The sequence below is a fragment of the Rhea americana genome, unplaced genomic scaffold, assembly GCF_003343005.1.
Source record: "Rhea americana isolate MKP2758 unplaced genomic scaffold, rheAme1 scaffold_241, whole genome shotgun sequence".
NCBI classification, from domain to species: domain Eukaryota; kingdom Metazoa; phylum Chordata; class Aves; order Rheiformes; family Rheidae; genus Rhea; species Rhea americana.
In genome coordinates, this window is record NW_028186359.1 from 1,102,142 (window position 1) to 1,126,464 (window position 24,323).

General features: G+C 37.7%; 1 protein-coding gene across 3 annotated transcripts in view; it reads right to left on the minus strand.

Annotated features, from left to right (window-relative positions):
- Positions 1 to 24,323, minus strand: part of RAP1A (RAP1A, member of RAS oncogene family) — a 44,860-nt gene that overhangs the window by 11,028 nt on the left and 9,509 nt on the right. For 2 of the 3 annotated variants that reach the window (XM_085306579.1, XM_085306581.1), the window contains exons 3-6: positions 11,911 to 11,980; positions 7,102 to 7,185; positions 2,906 to 2,974; positions 1,294 to 1,350 (exon numbers count right to left, since the gene is read on the minus strand). In XM_085306579.1, the coding sequence (XP_085162705.1) occupies positions 1,294 to 1,350; positions 2,906 to 2,974; positions 7,102 to 7,158 (183 nt within the window). In that variant the 5' untranslated portion in view covers positions 7,159 to 7,185; positions 11,911 to 11,980. Of the gene's footprint in view, positions 1 to 1,293; positions 1,351 to 2,905; positions 2,975 to 7,101; positions 7,186 to 11,910; positions 11,981 to 17,747; positions 17,853 to 24,323 lie in introns of those variants that run through there. The other variant, XM_085306580.1, reaches the window with a different exon arrangement.

Sequence of the window (24,323 nt, forward strand, 5' to 3'; positions counted from 1 at the left end):
TCACTTTTGAACGTACGCTTATACACGTAGCCATTTGTGGCCTGAAAATGGTTTAAAGGTTCAATGCAGTGAAGTGTACAGCACTGCAGGAGCAGGCTATAAAATCTGTATCAGATTGCTATGTCTTTTGTCCAGGTTAGTAATGGGACCCTTTCACAGAAACTCTGTAATAATGCTTCCTGCTTCTGTGTCTTTGCATTATTGTCCATAAAGTTCAAAACTTTCCAGATCAAATAGTAACTGTATTTTAGGAAACATACTCTCCCTGTGATGTTCACTCTACTATTACAAGGTCTGTTTACCTAGTGAACAGGATTTTGCAGGATATTAAAGTGACATTGGAATGGCAAAGGAGTTACTTCAAGGCTTTTGGCTGCTGTGAGGAAGGTAGGATGACATGGGCCTCCTCACTGCAATACAAGGCAGCATCAGGAAAGCATAACCTGAGAGTAGACGATGATGAGTAGAAGATGAGTAGATGATTCTTTGAAAGGTACAAAACCTTTATTGATGAAATCCCCTCCACATGAGCTAATGTGACATGCCAAGAGGCAATGGTTAAGCATTGCCTAGAAGCACCTTCAATTCATAGGAGCTCTGAATACACCCCCTTTTCTCCCCACAGGAAGGGGAAACTGCTCCCTTCAGGCCTGTTTGGAGAAAAGCCCTCCAGTGAAGTGACCTCCTTACTGAATGAAGATGTAAGAAAAGAGGTTAAAACAGTACTCTTGTTAGCGGCTATTTTAAAAGAAGCAGCTGAAATAAATCAGCACTTCAAACTGCCCACAATTAGCTACAGAATGATGCTATCTTATTGCTAAGTCCTTGCTCTCCTTTCTACCTTTCCATCTGAGAATATTACACAAAAATGATGCTTTATTTTAACAAAGAGCCTGCTGCTTAAGATCTTGTCTTTTTTGTCTGTGTATTCTAGGCACTAGCAAGACTAAAACTTGCCATTTCCCAGTATCAGCAGGTTGATACCGTGACAATGATATATTATTGAGAAGAAAGGATGACACAGAAGAGGTTAGCAACATAAGAAGCATTAACTTCTACATTATAGCACTGAGGTAGGGAACAAATTCACTATGCTATTGGCAAGATTGCAGAAGGCACATTCACCATACTGATTTTGGGGTTATTTAACAAAACCCTTCAGTTTTAGATTGCTRCAACTGATCAATCGATTTTCCTTGGAAAAAATTAGTATACTAAGTTCTACTCTTCATATCTCATCTCATTCTTAACAAAGAAACTCTGTACCTATTAGAGGAAAAAAGTTATACTTACTGTCCCTGCTGTGTCGAGAATTTCAAGCATACACTGTTGACAGTCTACTTCCACTTGCTGGGGAAAAAARGGAAGAGACAATTAACACTAAAAAGTCTGAAATAACATGGTTGGGCAAGAAGAATCTCAGTTTAATTTCAGACTTCTAAAGTAAATACCTCAAAATAAGCCAGACACCTGCACTTTGCCAATAGTCAGAAAGGCGCCTCTGAAAAGTGGATGAATTGCACCTTAAGCTAGACATTTGGGCCAGTTCACTTCTGGGCCAGGACTTTATTGATTATAAAGACCTAAATAAGTAGCTCAGTGTAAACATCTCAATTTAAGTGAGATAAAACTCATCCTCACAAATCAAACGACTTCACTTTTTGTTTGCTCGTGAGAAAAAGGTGCGAGGAAGCAAAAAAAATAGATGAAGCAAAAAGATGATTCTTACAGTTAGGCTTTATAAACCTTTTATTTTCTAAGAAATGCTGGAGATCAAATGAGGCTAATTCCAGGAAAGGCAAACAGATTCAAYTGTAGAACTCCTAACAGCATTTACATTTAATTATCACAGGCACAAATGATACAAGTTCTTTGTTTTCTGGTTTTTGTGCCTTTAATTACGACAACAATTATGCTAATCTGTAAAACAATGGGTTACTTGATATCAATTTGAGTGAAGAATGCAGCTCTGTTGACAGAATTACGTAACACCACAGTATCAAGGATTTGGACAAGGACTTTTGCTTGGCAATTACACGCTTGCATCCAAAAAGGCTATGAAGACTTTTATATGCCTTCAAACCAAACGGAATACATTTAAACTAAATGGTGAAACAGCCATTACTAAAAGAAAACAATAGAAAGCAATTACTATGCTACAGTAATAAAATCTATGGTGATGATGGTGTATATATATCCTTTATTATAACTTCCACACATATCATACATAYGGTAAATGCCAATGCATTTATGTTTTGAAGCAGTAATGTATCAGGTTACAGCAAACAGATCTGAAACAGTCCTGACATTAGTTTGGTTGAGACATACCTATCCTCATGTGTCAATCAGAAGCACAGGCAACAGGATTGGTGGCATACTAGTCTCCTAGCTGCCATAGCTCATACCTCAGCTTATTAACAAGAGAAAAAACAATGATTGTTTGGGACGATACACAAGACTCATCTCTGGACAGGTGTAATAATCTCTAACAAAGAAACAGGCAAAACAGCTGAGTTGTAGCCTCAAACTGCCACTGAGTCGCCAAAGATCTGAACATGAAGACTCTCAGAGTAAAAAGCTTCAACGCCTTTTATTAAACAGAACTAAGTTAAGGAGCAGTCAAATTAACAGAAAAATTTGTCATTCTGTGGTAATTCAACTTTACTGTAGCCAATGCAATTTGTCTGATAGAATTCAGAGGCCCTAAGCTGCTGAAGTACTCTATAAGACAGAGAAAACTATCTGCATGCAATATTTTCCAATATTGATGCATAAAATGGCAACTATAAACTGATGCTTAAAAAAAAACTATAACATTTTCCCAGGTAAATTTTTTTCATTACAGTGAGTTTTATTTGCAAGCTCTATGAGACTTGAGAGAAAATTTAAAAAAATCTTATTTTACCTTTCTGTATGAATCTTCTATTGTTGGGTCATATTTTTCAACAAAAATTCCCTGAACAAACTGTACAGTCTAGGGGAAGAGGAAAGGAGAAGAAAAAAAATGAAGTGAACTCAACATGACCAGTAACATCTATCAAGAAGCACTTTATATAAAAAGCAACAGCACAGAAATTACTCAGCACTGCTAACCATTAACATTCAATATGGAACAGAGATAAAGACATACACAATTTCAATTTTTTTCTTAAATAAAATCTGCATACTTTGTCATTTTAAGAATCACTTCATACCAGGTTTCAAAGCTTTTTTGAAACCTAACTTGTTTGCTTGCTTGCTTTTCATAGAAGATGATATCCTCAACGAAATCACTTCATTTTAAGAGTCTGCAACTTTAGAGAATAAAAAGCACCAAATGTAGAAGTCTTGAAAGTAAATTGGAAGAACCAGCAATATGAAGATTYTGGAGAAAAATACCTTGTGGAAAACCTCTCTATTTAAGGGCTGAGTTTCAACTCAATCATGTTAGAGCTATAGTGGACTAACTGATATGCCCAGAGTACAGACATATTTCAAAGTGACGAGTTAAATATGGAGATTCTCCAGAGAGTCAATTTATATTAAGTCACTGAAGAAGGAGAAAACTTTCATTTTGAAGAGGAAGTCTTTCTTCCCCTTTATAATTATTCAAAATAAAACTACGGTGAATATTTCCCCTCAAGCTGTAATTTTAGCTCTGTACTTGTTGTACTTGAGCTTTGTCTCACGTCATTCCACAGTTTTCCCCATCCTTCTTACAAGAGAAGCCTTTTACTTTTCAGTACATTCTCCTCATGAACAGGAGGAACATGTCTGTCTTAGGTCTTTCTTCTTATTTGCAGCTGTACAAGATCCCTCCAGCACTACAAAAACAGCTAACATGGGAGAGTAAAACAGTAGTTTCTCCTCAGTGGGCTTAGTTTTGGGAATTAACAGTAAGCAAGTGTGACCAGACAGATCTGTGTAGGTTTCACAGTGGTAAATTCTAGGCTGTTCTRTATTATAGTTTTGGTATGAGTTGGTTTTCCCTTACTCCCATGCAGACATGCTTCTTAAATTACTGCACAAGTTTAGCTCTGTGAGCTGTGCTCCACAGAATCCTAGTATTTTTGCTAATGCTCATTTGCCTTATCACCAGAGATGGCCCAAAGTCTGCGCCTCGCTTTCCCATTCTATGTAAGAATATGCAATAACGTAATAACATGCACTAATGCAGTGTRGGAGTATTTAGGAGGTTTGGTTGATGTTAGTAAAACAAAGCAGTGGATAACCACCAAGATCACAGCACTTATTTTATCTCTAAGATAAACAAGCACACCAACTATCTTTTGCCAACAGAATCTCCTGCCTTTTTTTTTTTTTTTTTAAACACAAATTCTACTAAGTCACTACCTGGTTGGAGAAGTCATATTTTGTTCGGGCAGAAGGCTGAGATTTTTCTGCAACAGGGTTCAGATATGGCACACAGGTATTTTCAGACTTTCAGAAAGCAGCCTATGCCAGATCTCTGCAGAAAATATTGTTGTATGCTGGAAACTGAGCAGTTCTTCATTGTGTCCCATTTCTTTTWTTTTAAGAAAAAAGTTTCCTGGTAGTACCTCTTTTTAAAAATCTCCATTCAATAAACAAACCTACTTTATTCTCTATGGATCCAAGCCTTTGCTTCCCTGATATCTTCTAGTCACACTGAACAGTTRTCCCAGTCTTTCAGATAACACATCTCAATGATATCATTATGAAAGTTATTGTTTTTAACATAAGATACAAATGTTACACAGACAACAAGCTTCCAACAGTAAGCAGAAGACTTTCAGATTACACAGCTTTAAGAGTTTTTTTTAGCAGTTATTAACCAGAAAAAGTCTAAAGAGCTTTGTCATTTGACAATTGAATCAAAATTGACATTTGAAAACTGAAGTCGGTCACATTCTACATTTATATTCTGAGAGGTATTTTCCTATGTTTGTAAACCATCCTTCAGCACAAGGGCACTAGCACACGAGAAACCACTTGCAATGTTTCACTTCTGTGCTACAACATCCAGMGTCTTATTTTATAGTCACAAATATAGTGCTTCTCACCAAGAAAATTAACTGAATATACCTAACTTGCTCTCAATTTTTTCATTTGTAAGAAATCACCATTCTGACTTTGTCATCTCAACTGCAAATGCTTGTGTATTAAAATAAAATTAACAATTACACAGACAACTCCATAAGCTAACTTACTATATAATATTCTTCAAGYTTGATACACTTCCTATTTACTACAGAGAAGCCCAGGGAGTAKATAAAAATTTTGGTTTGTTTTCAGATTATGTGCTGACCCACARCTTTTGTAATTTTCCATTGATTTGAAGATCATGTGTCCTGACTCCAGTTTCCTATTCTATGCAAGACTATGCATAACTGGATATTCCTGGTAATACCCACTGACCCTCCAGAAGATTTTTACCCTCATAATTGGAGAGCAAASTACTGCACAGGAAACAGTTATAAAGGAGCCAACAAAATAACTGTGCCTTGATACATTCACAGGGCTTTCTGCTCTGTCGTCATTACCAGAAGGCWAAATCAGCATCACATTGGCAGAGAAGAGTTAAAACAACAGGAGGATTTGTAGTGAAACAACACCATATTGTAATCTAAACTCTCAATGAAAGCACAGAACTGAAAATGAACACCAACCTCTTTGTTAGACATTTTAGTTTATACAGTTCAAAGAATAAATTTAAAGTGACCATCATATTATTTTAAATCCCATCTTGTATGCTACTGCTTGTAAGTAAGTAAATAGTCATCTTGTAGGCTAAATATTATTCTCRCTCACCGACTAATCGACACCTACTCTGTCCTATTATGAACACACAGGATCACTGTCATATATGAATTACAATATATTGCTACATGCACCTATACCATTAAAAAGAACTTAAGTGTTGTTTATCAGACTTCTCACAATAATCCCACTAGCAGTACATACATATAAAAGCYGAGGACTTAATTGGTCCAAATTGTACCTCTAGAGGTGGAAGGACACATAGTATAGGATGAAGAAAAACAGAATCTTCAGAGCTTTATGAAAATGAATTTTGAAAAAATATTATCTATATTTAGAAAAAAAAGTATTCATATTTCAGTTTCTGAAAACTATTAGTGATAGATTCTGACTAAGTTTTTATATCAAAAATGAGAAAACTTCAAAGTATATCAGAATAGGGTATACYAGAAAAAGATTTTACATCTACATCTTGTAGAGGTTAGGATGGGATCTCCAAAAGAATACATCAAATTTGATATATAATTGTACAAYCTTTCCTCCTCTTTGTCTGGGTTCTGCAGGTGATTTATCGAGCAAATCAGCAGCACATCTTAGGAGAATGAAAAAGGATGAAAGAAGCAGCAACCTGCAATATGAGTGGCTGGTAATTATTACCATCTTCTGCAAGAAGTGACATGGTGTATTTCCTTGTTTTAGATAACTTTACACTTGACCAGCTCTTCACCTTTCTTGCAGCAGAAAGCTGCTTGACTGGTACTTGATAAATAGGTGACTGAAAACTTACAATGCTTTGCTGTCAACCATGCAAGGTAAACCTCTTATAAGAAACACCACCAGTACCTAAGGAGAGCAAAGTGTCAGTCTGCTTTTACCCTTCTGCACTGCAGACACTGGAGGTGACTTGTTACTCTACCACTGTGCTTTCAGGCCAGGCTACTCATTCAGGTTCAGTGCACAACAGAAAACATACTGCCTTCAAGGTATATTCCTAAATTAAATTCATCACCAATTCAGTATTATACAAGGCAAGACTTAATTCATCATTTTAATCTAGGTTCAGCTTTTAATACTTCAAAGATAAAGACGTGCAATTATTTGTAATATACTCACACAAAAAGCAAAAATGAAAGGCTAGCTACTCTAGCAGTGATTATCACCTCAACATTTCCTCCTCCAAAACTGTGACACTACGATTCACAAAGTACATTTCACCAGTACAAGAGTAGTTACTTTTAAGAATGCAGAGCGACTTGTAGTAACAAAAATATCTTAACACATTCAACAAGTAATATTTGCAATGATAGGTCAATTTTGAASGTGTGTGTATGTGTATAAATATACACACACAAGGGTTTCAGAACCACTTCCTAACAAACTCACCAAAGCAGACTTCCCCACACCTCCTGAACCAAGGACTACTAGCTTGTACTCACGCATGATGTGGTCTGTTTAAATACCGACGATCTGGAAAGCAAGAGAAAAGCAAAGAGTTAAAAGTGTACCATACATACAAATGTATGGCACCATATTCTGAAGGTAACTTCATACTGTAGTTCTTTAAATACAAGTGAGAAAAAAAAATCTCTTCAGTAATAGCTAAGATTCTTTAATTTTCAATCTCAGTACTCAAATGCTCTATTCCAATAGCTCCAGTTTATTCTAAACTCAAAAATAACCCTGAAACTAAAGATTTTCTCCTAAGATGTTCAAGTACTCAAATGTACAAACTATGTTTAATTCCTATACAGGATCCAATATTCTTGTAGTGAACTAGGTAATTCAATACTTCCTTTTAATTTGTCATAAAGCATTTAAACTATTTCAAGAYTTGCCCTGGAATTCACTTCCTCCTAAGTTTTAAGATACCAAAACTTAGATCTGTTAGCCTTCTGGTTGTTTGGAAAGGAAGAGGGTAAAAAACAATTACGGTAGAAACATTTGGCTGCTGCAGTCCAGCGAGTGTCGCATACAAATGCACCCTGCAGCTTCACACAGCATTAATGCTAGCTTATGCCACCTTTCCTCGGCATTCCCAACTTTTTACAGCAAAAAGCTGCAAGCTTTAAATAAGAAATTAGGTTAGTGAAATGTAAGGAAAAAGGTTTACTTCTCCCACCCACCCCAGCAGGGAGTGTTTTAGGTCAGTATTCTCTCTCTGGAAAAGGTCAGGCCTAACTTACAGCTGCCAAGTCAGAAACCTCTCCGCTCTTCCAAGTAATGCCTGTGCCTTTTTAAGGAAATCTTTCAACTCCCTCAAGTCGCTGTGCAGCGGCAGAAAGTTTCTCATTCTCATCAAGATTCCCCGACAAATAAGGCAAATGACAAAGCTGGCGATAAACATTTACGCCGTGTTTACACGAGGAGCCGGCCGGCCGCCGCCAAGGCGCTGGGGCAAACAATGACATCAGCAGCTAATTATCTTCCGCCTCGGCCGACAGCGGCTTCTTCCCAAGTAAGGGTCCAGAAACACGAACGCTATGAGACGGGGTAAGTGCCATTTCCCAGGCGCGTTTCCAACCAACTTCAGCTGCAGATGTATGAGTTCGCTGGGTACAATCTGAAGACTGTTTTAAAAGTAAAAATGTGTTCTAGCAGTTCGGTACTTGCTGACTACTGTTAAAAACGGCTTGCAAGGAACATGGATCGTAACTTTAACTGTGGTGCTGCTTCTTTGCAACTGTGGACAGACAACTCACAGACAAACTCTGTTTTTATAATCACTAAATTGGGACAAAATTTTTCTGTCACTTAAATTTCCAAATAGACAATTTAGTGCACGCAGAGTTAAAAGGAAATCCAAGCACCGCCACACACCCCAGTTCCAGTCCCAGTCAGAGCTGCATTTAGTATGGCAGAAGTTAGTCCTATGATGATAAAGCTACGCAGCAAGTCAGAGAAAATAGCTAACGTGCTTTCCATCTTGTTGAACTACCTGTGTACTGCAAGCTGAAAGCAGCTGAACAGATCAGAGACACTGCTCAAGTCCCCTAATTCTCATCCCTCAACTGCACTATCTTTTACAATCTAAATTTGCCACAAATACAGGTTGACAGAGTCCTGTGTGCAGTTAAGAGGCAAAACCACATGCCAATACTGTGGTCATTTAACCCAGCTTTGTGTTCTGCTGTTTTAAAAATGAGCTACAAATCTGAACCGGCCTGCCCCGGCTGTGGCCATGTCTGATTACACAGCTAAACTGTTCTTCCCTCACCCAAACGTTAGAGGGAGGATAACGCTAAAGTTACCAGAAGCAGCTTAAAACTATGATTTTAAGCACCTTGGGGCTGTTTTTCTTCAACTCTTGAAGTCTGAGAGCTGCAGTTACTCAACTTCATAGAAATTGAGAAAATAAGTCAACTTGAAAGGGATTTTCCAGTATGGTAACTCTGAATATCTAAAAAAAAGACTAAGCAACATTTATGCACTGTAGTAAGTTGACAACATTTTCGTGAAAATTCTAGCACCTGCAAACTCTTCTGCTTGGAAGCTCCCCCAAGAAGCAACATTCACTTCCTTTTTTTAAAAAAAAGAGGAAATCGTGTATTTGGATGGGAAGGAAGGGGAATCAGCAATTTTTCCCTCCCCCTTGATAATACTCAATTCTCAGAAATTAAAAGGTGATGTGCTTTTAAAAAGTATAAATAGTTTTACTGATCCAGTCCATCTTTATCTCCCTATAGTTTCAGTCTGCTCCAGCCAAGAAAGCCCCCAAACTAATCAAGCTATGAGTTAAATTTAGCTGTGAAGTCTTTCACTTCTTATTTATAGTAAAAATGCTTGTGGGAAAGTTTCAGCTGAGAGCAGTACAAGACTAACTTCTCATTTCTTCTCTGCAGTATCTGCTGATTATTTTTTTCAGGTGCAACAGGAAGCTAAGATCCTGAAACACATGAGCCTTATTACTGTAAATCTTACACATCTTAATTTTATCCTGTAGCTCTTTTACAAGTGTGTTAATATTACCTGTTTATACAACTTGAACAGAGTGCTCAAGAAATTACTCTGCAGTATCCTAGCCAACTAACATTTGGCAAACTATTTATGCCCACCTAAAAACAGTTATACGCAGTACTATTCATTTCCATCCAGAACTTTGTGCAGTGGACTAGCATGCTGTGCAGCAAAGATTATGTTTAAAAACAATACAAAATTATAGGTTTTAAGTGTTTCTTTCAAATTAAGAAAAGAATATGATCACTAAGGAGTCTTAAAAAAAAGCCAACCTTTAGTGCTGTCATGTACATTATGAAACTGGCCTTATTATTTTATTTTCTGCATCTTGGCCTTCAGAACTAACAAAAATTGAGCATGTCTTCTTGTCCATTCTCCCCTTCCTCCCATTCACATAAAGCTACCTGTATGTGGCAAGACAATGGTGGGACAAAGATTTCTTATTAATTAACCTCTCACTGCTATGAGCAGAAGGCTCCCTTCTCCTGCATATCAGCCTCTCAAATTACATAGCATCTGCAAAGCAACTTTAAAGCACAGGAATAATCATTAGCAGGGTCTAGATTTCATCTATAATAACAAACCAAACTTCAATACCATCCTGAGGTATTGACACCTCAGGATATTCTCTTCCAAAAACACAWCTTTTAACACTGTTGCATAACTAGTACATGCCTGCAACCTGATTCCTTCAACCTCCAAAAACACATACATCTGAAACAACAGATTTTAATACAAAGGAAAGACCTTTCATGCTTAATCTTGCTCTTAACAGGTGCACCTCTTTTCTGCTACCACAGGCACAAATGCCAACTATCTGGAAAGTGACAGAAACTTGTATTCAACTATTATCAGCCACAAATTGTTTAGTTCATTCTGGAAGAAAGAATGAAGGTTCCTGCTCTGTGAACAGATGGGTAAGTCAAGAAAAAAGGAGGTTATTTGTTTTAATATAAATGAATGAAATGTACTGCAGACAGGATGACAGAAGGGCCTCTATGAAGGACTAACAGACAGATGTAAACACACATTAACGTGTCAGGCCAAAGCTGTAGCTTTAAAACCGACTTCTGAGTATGCACTTACCCACATCTTTCAGCAAAAGACTTGTACACTAACTACAAGCATGATCTTTCATCCTGTTGCAATCAAAGGCTGAATCAAGGTATAAATAAGTAAAACCTTAAGGGTATTTCCCAATAAGTGGAAGGAGCCATGCAGAGAGGCTTTATGGAGGAAAGCATGATGGAGAACTGACAAGGTTTTTCAGGAGAGAGATCCCMACAGAGCAAAAAGTACTCCTATTACATCCTATAAACCAAGACATAAAGAAGTGGTTTGCCCAAGAACAAAGAGCAAGGGAAAGGACTGCAACTTGAGCAAAGTTCTGAACAACAGGACATCAGAGCACAAATGGTCACAGACAAAGATTTTAAATGAGAAGTGAATCCATACAGTTAAACACTGACTGCAACCAGTCAGAGGCTTCAGACAATTGCGATTCCACTATAAAGCAGAACTACTTAGGAATTACACAATAGGTTCAACCCCAAAGAAAAATCAGCCACTCCTTTTATGAAAGCCCCTCCAGCTCATCAAGAAATTCGTAATTTGTGATAGGGGGAGAAGAACAGATGTGAAGACAAGCAAACATTGCACCAAAGACCAAGTACAAGAATTTCACACTAACCTGGGATGTGATGTGCACCCTCTGAAATGCAAATGCTTGAGTATATTTTTATACTTCTGAGGAAGACAATTTGTATTTATTAGTCTCTTCCTCCTCCTCCAAATGCTGATGGAGCTGCATGTAGCATGAGGTACAGATATGCTGCTCTGCATGAGGAGGACTAAAAGCATGTGGTTTTATGGTTTTGCATAATCCGATGAAATACTGGGCATAACTGATGACACATACCCCACTAAGAAAGCCTATAACAAGACTTCAAAAAAGTCATGGTGGGTAGGCACACTCTTGACTTAGCCTGGAAAAGTAAAAATTGGACTGTCTTTACAGCTTCATACTTCGTACAACTGCAGATGACGTCAGGAAAGGCAGCACAGCTTCAGTGTTTCTTAACCTCACTACAGGAAACATGGCTCAGGCATTTTTGTCTTTTTATTTCAAACCATGAAACATTATATATTTGTCAGTTTAAGTTTTCCCCAACTGTCAGTGATTTCACAATTGGTAATCTCATTAAAAAAAAACGCATTAAAAACATTAAAAACTCTTACCTTGGCATAAAAGATCTCTCATCAGTCTTAATAGCCCTATGGCAGGTTTTTCCAGGCACCCTACAAGGGACTGAAAAAAAGAAATTAAATCCTCAAAACATTTTAAATGATAATGTATATAAGCATCAAATCAACTCTTCAGTGTCAAATCAAAACATGACTGTTACAAAATCTGCCCTTTCTTAATCCAAGGAACTCTAAGCAATTTCTGGTTACTAAAATCAAATTATCCTAAAAACGCAAACTTCAATATGATTTCATCTTGCCTCTGGATCAATGAAATGCTTAGAGGGTGAAAATCTGGCAGTTTTCCTTCACCTTTCAGTCTCCTCTAGACATCCTTGAAGTCCCTTTCACTGCTCCTCCTTTCTTTTATTTCTGAAGAACTGAACAGGAGCTCTGTATTCTCATCCTCCAACCAGACTTGGAAGCAAAGCTCCAAAAAATCAGAATCTTGAAGCCACATCTTCCTTTTTCTCATCTTTCCTAAATAAATACATAAACCACTAAGTATGTTCTACTTGAAATCATTTCCCAGAGGCCTCGGCCAGTTAAAAAACTTGAAAGCAAAYGTGTTTGCTCTGTCCTCTGCCATACATGACTCTTTCAGAACATCCCTGCTAAGTATTTTAAAACTGTAGACAGTCTACACTGGATCAATGAGATTTAAATTAGAGAAAAAACAACAACAAAATCCCCAGTTTTATGCTTCGCATGCCTAGTTACAAAACTTCTCACATTGTAACTGTAAATAATACAGTTATGAATAATCTTTGTGCTAATTGCATTGTCTGCTGTACAAGAACAATACACAACATACAGGTTGCAAAGCCTTGAAGCACAAAATTTTGTTAGTCTGCAATGGAAAGACAACCCGGTGCTACTGCCAACAGCCTATCTCTTCCCCCTACATATTTTATAGCTCATTGTATATGTTCCCAAACAGACTGCTACTTACATACTCCTAAGATTTTAAAAATAAAATTGTTGATTTTGCAGGGTCCCAGAAGTTCTGAAAGGTAATGGGCCAACTATTTAACCCTTCAGGTTCAAAAACGTGGACCTCCTGCACCACAACTACTTGACAGCTAGTGAATGAAAAGGGACTTTTACTGTCGATAAAAGCAATTATTGAATAATACTAGCAACGCCTTTCTCAGAGGCCTACATAACCCACACAACACTCCCAGCTCTTGGCTGTCCTGAGTGAAATCGTCCTAGGCGTGAAGCAAAAGAGGTATATCTACAAGATGATGCAAATTACTTCATCTTAGCCCAATTTCTCCAGAAAAACTGTAGAATAATTACACTTTTGTTTCTGTCTTGATATTTCATTTGGTTTCCCTTGCTGGCTATGGAATCAAACATATGCGTCAGTGAATCCTTAGCAAGCCCTAGCTAAGCTCTTGGACATTTTGGTTCAGGTTTGCTTCTCTTTCTAACCTCTAGGCTGGACACGTATACTGCCACAGCAGAGCAGATGCATGTTCATAACAGCTAGCAGACAGCAAGAAGGATCTCCTGTTTTGGCATTCCCGTGCAAGGTAGATGGTATTTTCCACAGTGGCTTAATTCCAACACTGCTTCACAGCAGTCAGCTGGCATCACCAATCATTTGGAAGTTTCTGTGGTACATATCAAGCAGTCTTGAAAACTGCATGTTCTAACATTGATTTCCAATAGTAGAGGAGACATGTCATCTACATAACCTAATTCCAGAACATYTTCCCAGCATTTCCCACAATGTCCCTTCACACTAGAAGTTCAACAGCTATAATCCTCATTTCAGTTTCACCGTGCAAATCAGATACTCTCAGTCAAAGCACTGCAGCCATTCACAGACAGAAAGTCCCCTTTGATCTCAAAGCATTTGTGGATATAAGYGTATCTAAAACAATAATGTAGCAAGAACCTTCCAGATCAACACACGTAAGTATTTTAGAGGAGTTTTCTACCCCTCATGGCACTTCTGGTTGTCTTTTCTTGTAGCCAAATACACTAAATAGACAAATCATTACTGTAGTGCAGAGAGTAAATACTAGGTAAGACACAATGCCCAACAGCTCTGTTTTATTTTTAATCTTTTATCCAATTGGTCATAGTGAYTGCACTGGGAACATCCATTCTCCACCTGGGCACCTTGCAGCTCTTCTCTCCTCTTCCAACCCATTTCTATTGCACATTCAGGTGCTGAATGCCCCCAAGTGAAGCATTTAGTTCCTTAAAAATCATCTTATTTATGTTCAAAGTAGTATTTTATCTTCCCCAACACAGATGTTTGGTTCAACTACATGTTTAAATACACTGCACATTCTTTCATACACCACAAACACATACTTTTGGATGCAACTATATATTCATTAATTAAGTATTTTGCACACAGCTATACTTAAAATCTTAAGGCTGCAGGTAATTGAGACTATGATAACAAGACYCTCCCCATCTCATTTTGGTTTCTTAGGATTTTAGAAGCTTTCTTGAGCACAAATAATTTTATAAAAGCCTTTAACACTTAGTGCCTTAAGATTAAAGAAAAAGAGGTTTATCCACAATATTTTTATTAGCATTATTTATACTGTAAAACTAAATCAGTACAATATTGTACTGATTAAGTAGTGTGATTAGCAGTACAATAATTAACCTGCATTTATTCAGAAACTTGAAAACATTACAGTAGTCCAATAACTGTTCAAGAAAAATACCTTATATATTGTAACAGATTAGAAAGCATGAGTTTGTGGAGTGACTACAACAATTCTATAAACAGCTCAGAGCGATTCTACAGCCCTTGGTTAGCATGTAACGTAACTGAGGGTTCATAGGTCTAACTTCAATAGMTTAAAAAAAACTAATTTCAGTAGGTCCTAGTTTGGTAATAATAAAATTCAAATCTACTTCTACTCTGCCCCAGGTGTAATTGGCAGCCCAAACAATAGCAAACCACAATTTCTACTTGATTACACCACTTAAAAATGTTTTACCTTAACTGCTACTCCAGTTTGTGARCTATAAAAGATGACACAAAATTGAAGTCTCATAGGTTAAAAAAGGGGGAAAAAAGCTCATAATAATGTTTCCATTTAATACAAGAATGTATTTTCCTTTGGAAGCAAGAAGTAAAACTTGTCCCTGTGCTATGCAACTTCTGAAGTAGTTCRTCAGTTTAATCATCCCATCTTTCAAGTTCAATGAAGAAGCTTCAGTCCAAAAACAGCAAAGAGTAACCACAACCGTCAAATCCCATGTTTGGGGATGGACCTAGCACAGCTGTGCTGGACATGCCAGATGCAGTCAAGATAGGAAGGTAAAATGCTGCTAGACCTCTTCCCTTGCTACACAGTACCTGGCAGGATGGCCTTGGCACAGACCCCCGGGAAGCAGCCACAGCACAGGACCACATCCCAGCCCGGTCTTCCTCGGGTCACRTGGAAATAACAAATGCAGTTTGGGCAGAGATTGGCAGTTTTGCCTCAGAGAAACTGCACACCTAGCAAAACTTATTTCTGAAGAGCAAGTTACAAATAGCAGATCAGCAAAGAGATTTTTAAAAATTGAGTCAGTAATAAATGAGTCATAAGCCAAAAACTTGACCGAAAAATCAGGGGAGGAGGACAGGGCAGAAGGGTGGAGGAAACTGTTCATACTTCAACTCCCACATACTGAAATGAGCCTTTTAAAGCATGCACTAATATTAACCGCCTAAGACAGCCAAAACAGAGCAGGAAACGATACTGAGGGTGGTGACTAATGCTTCAACCAAGCTTCGAATATGCATCAAGTAAGTGGTTTTAAACAGACAAAACTGCATTTTAACAGATTAACAACATCACTTCTGACAATTGAAATTATTCAAATACTCAGCTGGGAATACTTTGTTACAGAATTCCAAGTGTTTAGTAGCTTTATGCATTCTGCAAGCTCTTTATTTCTCTCCAAGTTTGTTTTTCCCCGAACAAAAAGAAAAAAAAAAAAAAACAGCTTTATTCCGCAGAAGAGGAGTGTACTGCTTGCAGTGAATCCACCATGTTCTTGCTGGACTTTTGCTTCCTAATACACACTACACAAAACCCTCAAAACTTCAGTTAAAAGACACGCAGCTGGCCACCTCGGTAGAAGTATTCAGAAGCAGGAGGCAGAAAGACCAATATTTTTGCTGTTTGCAGATATGATTGAGGAACTTTTGCATTTAAGCCTTGAAAGCCCATTAAACATACACTACATTAATGTAGATGCTCTTTCAACAACTTATATATGAAGTCTTATGAACTGTAACAATATCAAGAAAGGGCCCCAAAAATACCATTTGCCTAATTTTCCCCCACATCTACTACTATACATGGACTGCTGTAATTCTCTCACTAGTCTTACTTACAAGACTAAGGGACATATTTTACATGTTTTGTCCACCACGATTTGCCTTTTACTCCCTAACACAGAAATGCACCCCAAGCAGCATCAATTACAAAAGACAAATGTAGGTCAACCTTCTAAGTTATTTCAATGTTACAACGGATTTTGAGATGAAAATGCAGCACACATCCTACTATAAAGCATGCATGGGAACGGATGAACTGCTTTAAATGCAGTCTGTTATCTGATTAATTTCAAAGTGCAGAAACCATAGCTTAACCACCCAGAGCGGATCAACGCTGCTGTGGTACAAACACCTAATGATTGTTGCATCACCTACAAAGCACAACCAGTTTACAGAATCTTAGCGCATGCCTTTCTTCTAAGAAATATGCAAYGCCTGTAGATCTTAATGTAACACTGAACAGCACTGCAAACAGTGCAGCAAGCAGGCCCTGCAGCAAGGCTAGAGAAGTACCAAAACCATGGCACAGCGTGGCAATTCTAAAGACGCAGGAAACAAGAGGTATCAAACACTGATACTATCACAAATCTCTCTGAAACTCATCTGGCATCCTGTTCCGTACTTCCTTCAACCTGCCCCATGCCCCGTGCTGTGCCTCTGCCTCCACATCCTTTCCGTCACCTGAACTACCTGCAGAGCCACTCTGCTCCGCAGCGGAGGCGAGGAAGGACGGGGAGCAGGCTGCACTCTCAGGTCTGCYCTCCCAGGGAAGCGCTGGAGCAGAGCCAAGCTGAGACGCTGTGCGCAACACTACCCGAAGAGCATCTACAAGCCATGAAAGAGAAATGTGCAGAGGGGAGAGAACAGAGTTGTGCTGAGACAAGGAATGCAGTATCCCACCGGCCCTCAACAGCAGGACGAGCTCCCAGGGCACCTTGCAATGAAGTGTCCAAAGCAAGCAAAGTCCCCCCAGCAACCCTGTGGATTCCTTGTCCAAATGCCTTAAATCGTCATAATACTTGCGGTATCACAATCTGTTGTTTAGTATCAGGGCCATGGAAATTTCAAACTGTAATAACACCCATCACTATACTGTGCTTTTGGAATACAAAGCAGGTCCATTCCAACTCTGTCACTGAGCTAACATCTAGTCCCGGCAATTTACTTTACTTCTAGACATAAAACAGGAACAGTAAGAACACCCAAGTATGATATAAACAAAAAATAYGCGATCATGTATAAGAAACTTCAAACAGAACATAAGTTTGAATGAACACTTAACCAATCGTTTTTTCAAAAAAATTTTTTTTAGCAGCTCTGTACCCAAAACTCCAGAGGCATGAGCATGTGCCATGGATAAGAACCACCTTGAAACTGTGGAAGTCAGTGTTTTTAAAACAGATAATTAAATTGTCATAATCCTTGTTAAATATTTTCCAAMTATAAGTGAGTCAACAGCAAAGTAGAGTTCATTCATGCAGCTCTTGYTGCAAACATTTGCTTAGATCCAAGTCATACACACCTGAAAACAGGGAATTTTRGTAAAAGTGTTGACAAAAATCTCAGCTACAGGACTGAAGACAGATAGGCAGACTGCATTCTCACTGAAGAACTGCAACATACAGTCCTAGATTAAAAGAGGATGAGGGAACAGAAAAAAGYGAGGCATTGAAGAAGCACACACAGAAAAACACAAGCAYAAGCATCAGTTCCTTGAGAAAACGTGAAATGGCCTCCCAGAATGGAGCTTCTGTAACAGTTTGCACTGTTATTCTATTAAGTATTTTGCTCTCTTACTGTTCACTTGAAAGATTCAGTCCATTATTAGTCAGAAACAAATCAGGAAAAAGGAGACAGGCAAGGAGAGCAAACAAGATTTACTAAGCTTGAGAAGAAAATAGATAATAATCTTCTTTTGTACACTAGCTTGCTCATCATCTGCACCTCCCTTTTTCTAGTAGCCTGATTTTCTCATATGGAAACCAAACCAGAAACATTACAGAAACTAAAATATTTAGCATTTTCAAGGGGAAATATGTTGCCAGCATTTTACTGATTAGGGAGAGAAAAAAAAAAACATACAAATGACTGCCTGAACTTTAACATCTCTTATTTCCAATTTTCTGTACTAGAGAAAGTCATGACTGTTTCTGTATTTCCCTAAGAGAGATGGGCAGATTCTTASAATATTACAATCACATGTCTTGGCTATTTTTACCTTAGCAGTTAAATACTGAATCATGGCTACTAAAACCAATTTAATTTTGAACTTAAGTGTTCTTCATGTCATTTTTTTTTAATTACTATAAACTACACCACAAAAACATCCTCTCRCCCATTTCTAATAAACATTGCTCAATTCTTCACCAAAATTCCTTCATTAATCACAACTGTGCTCTCAAACTCAAATCAATCTAGCACTTCTGCAGTGGAAAGATTTGTGATGATCAAAAACCACACTAAAATTGACAAATTCCATTCGCAACACAAAACAAATAGCAGAAMGAAGGATAATGTAGACAAAACTGGAGATGAGACCTGGGCTCTACCATCTGGCTTCACCAARGACCTGCAGTTGCCAAACTGCAGACAAAATACTAGTGGTCCCTTGGAAGTTGGCTGGTCACACAGCGTTGGTTCTAATGCCTGGCTCCAACGTAGTGTTGAACGAAAACTTCCATTCACCATCTGCTCCTTAATTAGGCGTTTGTTATACACCATGTTCTTAGATATTAAATTACTCAATGAAGTCGAAAGTACATTAAATACTTCCCTAATATTAATCCAAGCTGTCAACAATTACGCAATTGTTGCATGCGTGCTACGGAAGCGTGCTAGGAAGAGGGATGGCAGATCACTGAACGGGGGGGTGTTTGTCTACAGATCACAGGACTAATTAATGCGTGGCTCCCCCAAAACAAGTGAGAAAACCTTTGTTACAGACTCACCCTATTAATTAGCACAGAATTTACTCAATAGAATGAAAATCACTGCCATGGACTCACTTGCCAAGTCACTTAACCAATGCTATCAATCTCCTTGTCTTTAAGGCTCACAAAAAAAGCTCCTCAACCTTTCCTGAGGCAGCCAACACCAGAAAAGTGAGTTTAAAAATACCCCACACAAACACAAAATAGGATTTCAGTGTGATTTTTCAAGTGCAAGTGTAATTTGACAAATTTCCAGTCATGCAATTTTCATGGTCTGACTTTCATTGCTTATTATCATTACAGTATTTGATATCTGAATAAAATTTTATACATCATACATATTGTAGCAGAATTGTTTTATATATTTGGCAGAAATCACTCAGTTTCTCAATTGAACAGTGAAAAATATTAATATTTTTATTGACTGCCTTTAACATCATATCAAACAAAAATCAATGTAACAAGCATATAATCAACTACATGCATAATTGTGTTGTGGGACTAGTCACTATACAGCTACTCATCTGTAGTATATGTTCAATTCCTTTTAGTTTAAGCTTTTGTTCTACTTTAAAAAAAAAAAAAAAAAGGAAAAAGAAAGAAAAAACAGGAACAAACATTTTAGTTCCAGGAATTTAAGTTGCCAGGTTAGTCTAGTTACATTTTAGTAACYTCAGTGTAAGAAAACAGGGGTGTTTGTGGCATGCAGAAACATACGTGCTCCTCAGCAGAGGTCCTAAGTCTGCCAATGAGCAGATCATAAATAAGTTGTAATTCTTTATCATAAGGCTTGATACTTGACTAATTCTGAACCAGTACAGCACCAAAAAGCATGTTAACAAAGTAGCTAGAAACTGAATTTTCACTGTGAGCAAAGTGGGAAAATACTTTGAAAGATGACTTTGCACAACAAGTTAATTTATACAACTAAAGGCAGCAACATTTTAATTACTTATCTTGCCCAAATCAGAGGCAATCATAATTCATTAATTGATAATGACTAGACATTATTTTGCTTCTGAAATACAAGATAAAAAAAAACAAAAACCCCACTGACAGATGCATACACGAAGAATAAACTAATGACATGCCAAATAAGCAAACATTTTCTGAATGCAAGAGAAAAATTACACCGCTGTGAGGTTTTATTACGTTTGAAGTGGTTAGCTAGAGAAGGCAAGAGACTAGCCTTCAAATCTTGTCCACAGCCACTCAAACTAAAGCACTGATCGTGTGCTCCCTCTGAATCACATCCAAAAAACCCGTTAGCTTCTGCATAATTTCACATCCTGTGAATTGTATTGCAAAGTTTACTGATTCAAGGCCAAAGTCATAAAAGCCTCAGCTAAGAGTAAAGTCCTCTAGCAACCAAGTAGTCCTTTTTTACTTCAATGTTTTGCTGAACTGGGGCTTTGAACAGATTAACCACAACACAAACAAACAAGTCTGAAGAACAAACTTTTTTGAAAATAACAATTATTCTGTACTTTGAAACAGTGCTTTTATGTACAAGCAGATTGAGACTGATCTACCTCAATCTGTAACCTTTTCTTCATGCTGAACTTGTAGTTTAACACCATGATGTTTATTTYCATCAAAGTGACTGTCTACTTATCCATTTTAAATTGCTTTGCTGTATTTCAGGCAAGAAGTACTTCRGGCAACTAAAGCTTGTCGTGCTCAAACAGCTAATTTATTTTTTGTCCCAGTGGTCTGCAGTTGCAGAAAGTTGCTAGGGACATGTGCCAAACAGACAAAGACAGCGCAAGGGAAGCCAGAAGCAAAACTCAAAGACCAACACACACTGCATCCCTAAATTAGAACAAAACACCACGTCACTTGCTGTAATTGGCAGCCTCCTCTCCAAACGGACTGCAGCACTGCTGCAAATTTAATACTAATGAGCACTGAACTGCAAACAGAAGGAAGGACACCCACCTAAATTCTGCAGATTTAGGGGAAGCTAGCTTTTCAATTATATACATACAGTAGCTCAATACAAAGTATTGCGTAGGCACAATGTAGAAACAGAATCACAACAAATTACACAAATAATTCATGTGTAACAGACAACATCGCAATAGAGGTCCTCCCAAGCAACAACATAGTGGCATTCAGCTGCTTCTCTCCTTCTGATCTAGAGCTAYTTAAGAATTTTCAGCAGAGGGTTTTATACAATAGAGTTCTTGACAGCTTCCCCCCCCTTTTTTTTTGAAGGGAGGAAGAAAGGAAAAAATCTCCCCACATACACCCTCTCTCATCACCAAAACACATAAATGTTAAAAGGCATGAACATTAGATACAGAACCAGTTTATGGGACTTCCTCCCATCTGTTCTCTCCTACATTCAAAACCTGCCGCCGGTTTTAAAACYATATTAATTTTTTTCTATATTCTTTAGTGGAAAAAAATAGTCTGACCTTTTTAAATATAAGATTAAATTCCAGACAGAATCTAGGAAGCTCAGTCATAGCAAAAACACCAACTACATTATACTTGGTAAGAATAATTTGTTGTGCTGATAGTAGCTTGGCAACGTTCTTAACTGTGTTCTTCCTGGTTTGTACAATTAGAGTAAATAAGTGACATGAGGTAGGTAGATTGTCACTGCAATTCTAGCTTTCATTTTAAGTAGTTATTTTAYTCCTGCAGTATAATGACCAGACACAGGTAAATCCCTGTCCTTCTATTCAAAAAAATAGCAAAATGCTCAAGGGAAGATTTCTGTCTAAATGACTGTACACAAGTCAAGGTTTGGGGCTTAGATTTTTTTGAGGTGTTTAACTCCATATAAATTTGGGACTTTTTTGTGAAGTCAAAATGATGAATTTGTACTAAGTTAAAAAGATATACAGATTTTTCTTATCAAGAAAACAATTTCTTCTTCAGTCCAGTGAACTATTTAATACTTCAGAATTTAGTTTTAGTAAAATATTTTTCTAGAAAGTCTTACTGTGGGACAGATTTCCGTGTCCAACACAAATGACAAAGTTCATTTTCCTTTTTTTTTACCCAATACTTGCTTGACCACACTATTACTTTCGAAATGCATTTAGATTAAAGCAAAAATGATGTGCAATATACTTATCTCTATAGCATCTTAAGTGTTTGAGAAACTAACTTAGGGAGGAATATTTTAATTGCCTTATACCAATTCTTAAAGAAGTGCTTTAAGAAGTACAGTTTAAACTGACAAGAACTAAGCAAAAAAGAAATGTTACACTAAAAAAGAATCATAATGCACATGCAGCTGGAACAGCATAAGACAGCTTGTTCTGTTTCCAGAGCTCATTTAAAATATAACAACCAAAAAACTAAACCAGTCTAGTTTCGTATCACCAGTGACACTGATACATGTCTCCAGACTCAGTGGTGAGCTGCGACAAGCCTTCTCTTGCCGCTCCCCTGAAGGCAATGGGAAGATAACGCACGAGGCTGCGGGATGCCCAGAATCCGCCCCGGCACGAGCACTGCGTAGTTCAGATACCTAACTGAGAGGACGAACAACACACGCAAACAAAAAGCAAATACGGAGGAGGCAACAGGAAGGCAGGGCACCAGCCACCAGCGCGCTGCACGTCACTGGGGCAGTACTTCCAGCCTGCCGCGCTGACAGCGATACGCGTAGTAGCCGTCCCCCGCGCCGAASGGGCTACTGCCGCGACAAAGTTCTGTTACGTACCGTAGAAGAGTTCTTTCCTCCCCTATCCCACGAAAAACTGCCTTGCATCCAGAAAGCTCTCTCTGGGGCAAGAAGAGGTGGGAACATATTTGTATTCCAAAGTCTTTGATAGACTAATATAGTGCTTCTCTATTAAGATCTTTTTTTTTTAAACTTCTTGTAAAACATGCAGAGAAATTGCTTTGAAAACATATTTCTACTCATAATTCTAAGACTTAACATTAAGCCTTCAAAATATGTCTTAYATTAGTACAGAACATTGTCCAGCTTTTTAGGAAACTAACACACAAATTCAAGAAAATATTAAAACTCCTTAACTCTTAACAGCAAAGCCGCAATAATCAGGTTGTGTGTATACATTTAATCTGACGATGCTGATTGACCTAAAGGTCAGGTTTGCATATGCACTCTGGACATTTTCACTGCCTTAAAAATACTTTTGTTTAGTGTGCAYGTCAGCCATAAGCAACCAAAACACCTACTGTTCGCATACAAATAATACTAATTAAATGCTTGTTTTAGCCATTACTTTTTAAATGAAAAGTCCCACTTACCATATGGCTGCTTATTAACAACATGTTTAACAGTTTACATAAAATATTTTCAGCGGTGAGTGTCCTTGTAATGAGTACCTAAGTCAGGTTAACGATGGATATATTTTAATACCATAAAATTGAAGTATACCTCTTAAAATGTTTCCATAGCAATTTTTGAAACTTGATGGGAAGCTGATTAGCAGTAAGCTAATTAATCCACAGAAAATGTAACAGTTTCATTACTGCTTGTAACAAAATTAAGTTATTTAACATGATACTAAATCCTTCAGCTAATCCTTTAGCTCAGTTCTTTAATGTTGCTCCCTGGAATCTGGAAGAAGAGGGTAGTGGGTAAAAAAAGTTGAGTTTTTGTTTTACAACAAAAATGAATTTTTCTCCTACATGACCATTTTAACTGCAGGAATATTCAAAGTTTAAAACTTCTGTGATAGACTCCAAAGAGCATCATACTGTTAAGGCAGAAGGGTCTAATTCTGAATTTCTGAAGGCTCTATAAATTGGTATTTACATCTGCACAGTGAATTCTCTGAAGTTTTTAAATCCTTCTGAATCCAACTGGCTTCAAAGGACAAAACAACTTTGCCAGTTCATCCTAAAATGTCTTTCATAGATAATAAAAKGTGACACTAACCCTTACAGGAAATAGCTCCTATAGTTTAGACCAGTTTTATATGAGCCATTACAGAATTTAAAGGTCAGCCTTGATTACAGCCCAAATAGACAATTATACAGCTGTTATATACATAGGCAGTTGGACTCCTGCTTTCAAAAGAAGAGATGCTAAGCTTAACTCAGAAAAAAGGGAGGACACATCCTCTAACAACTAATCTATAAACAAGATTATCATCACTGGCATCAGCCAGTCCTTCCTCTTCATCTCATGAAGGGTCTTGGATAAATCATCTCCAACAACAACACTTCTGAGAGTA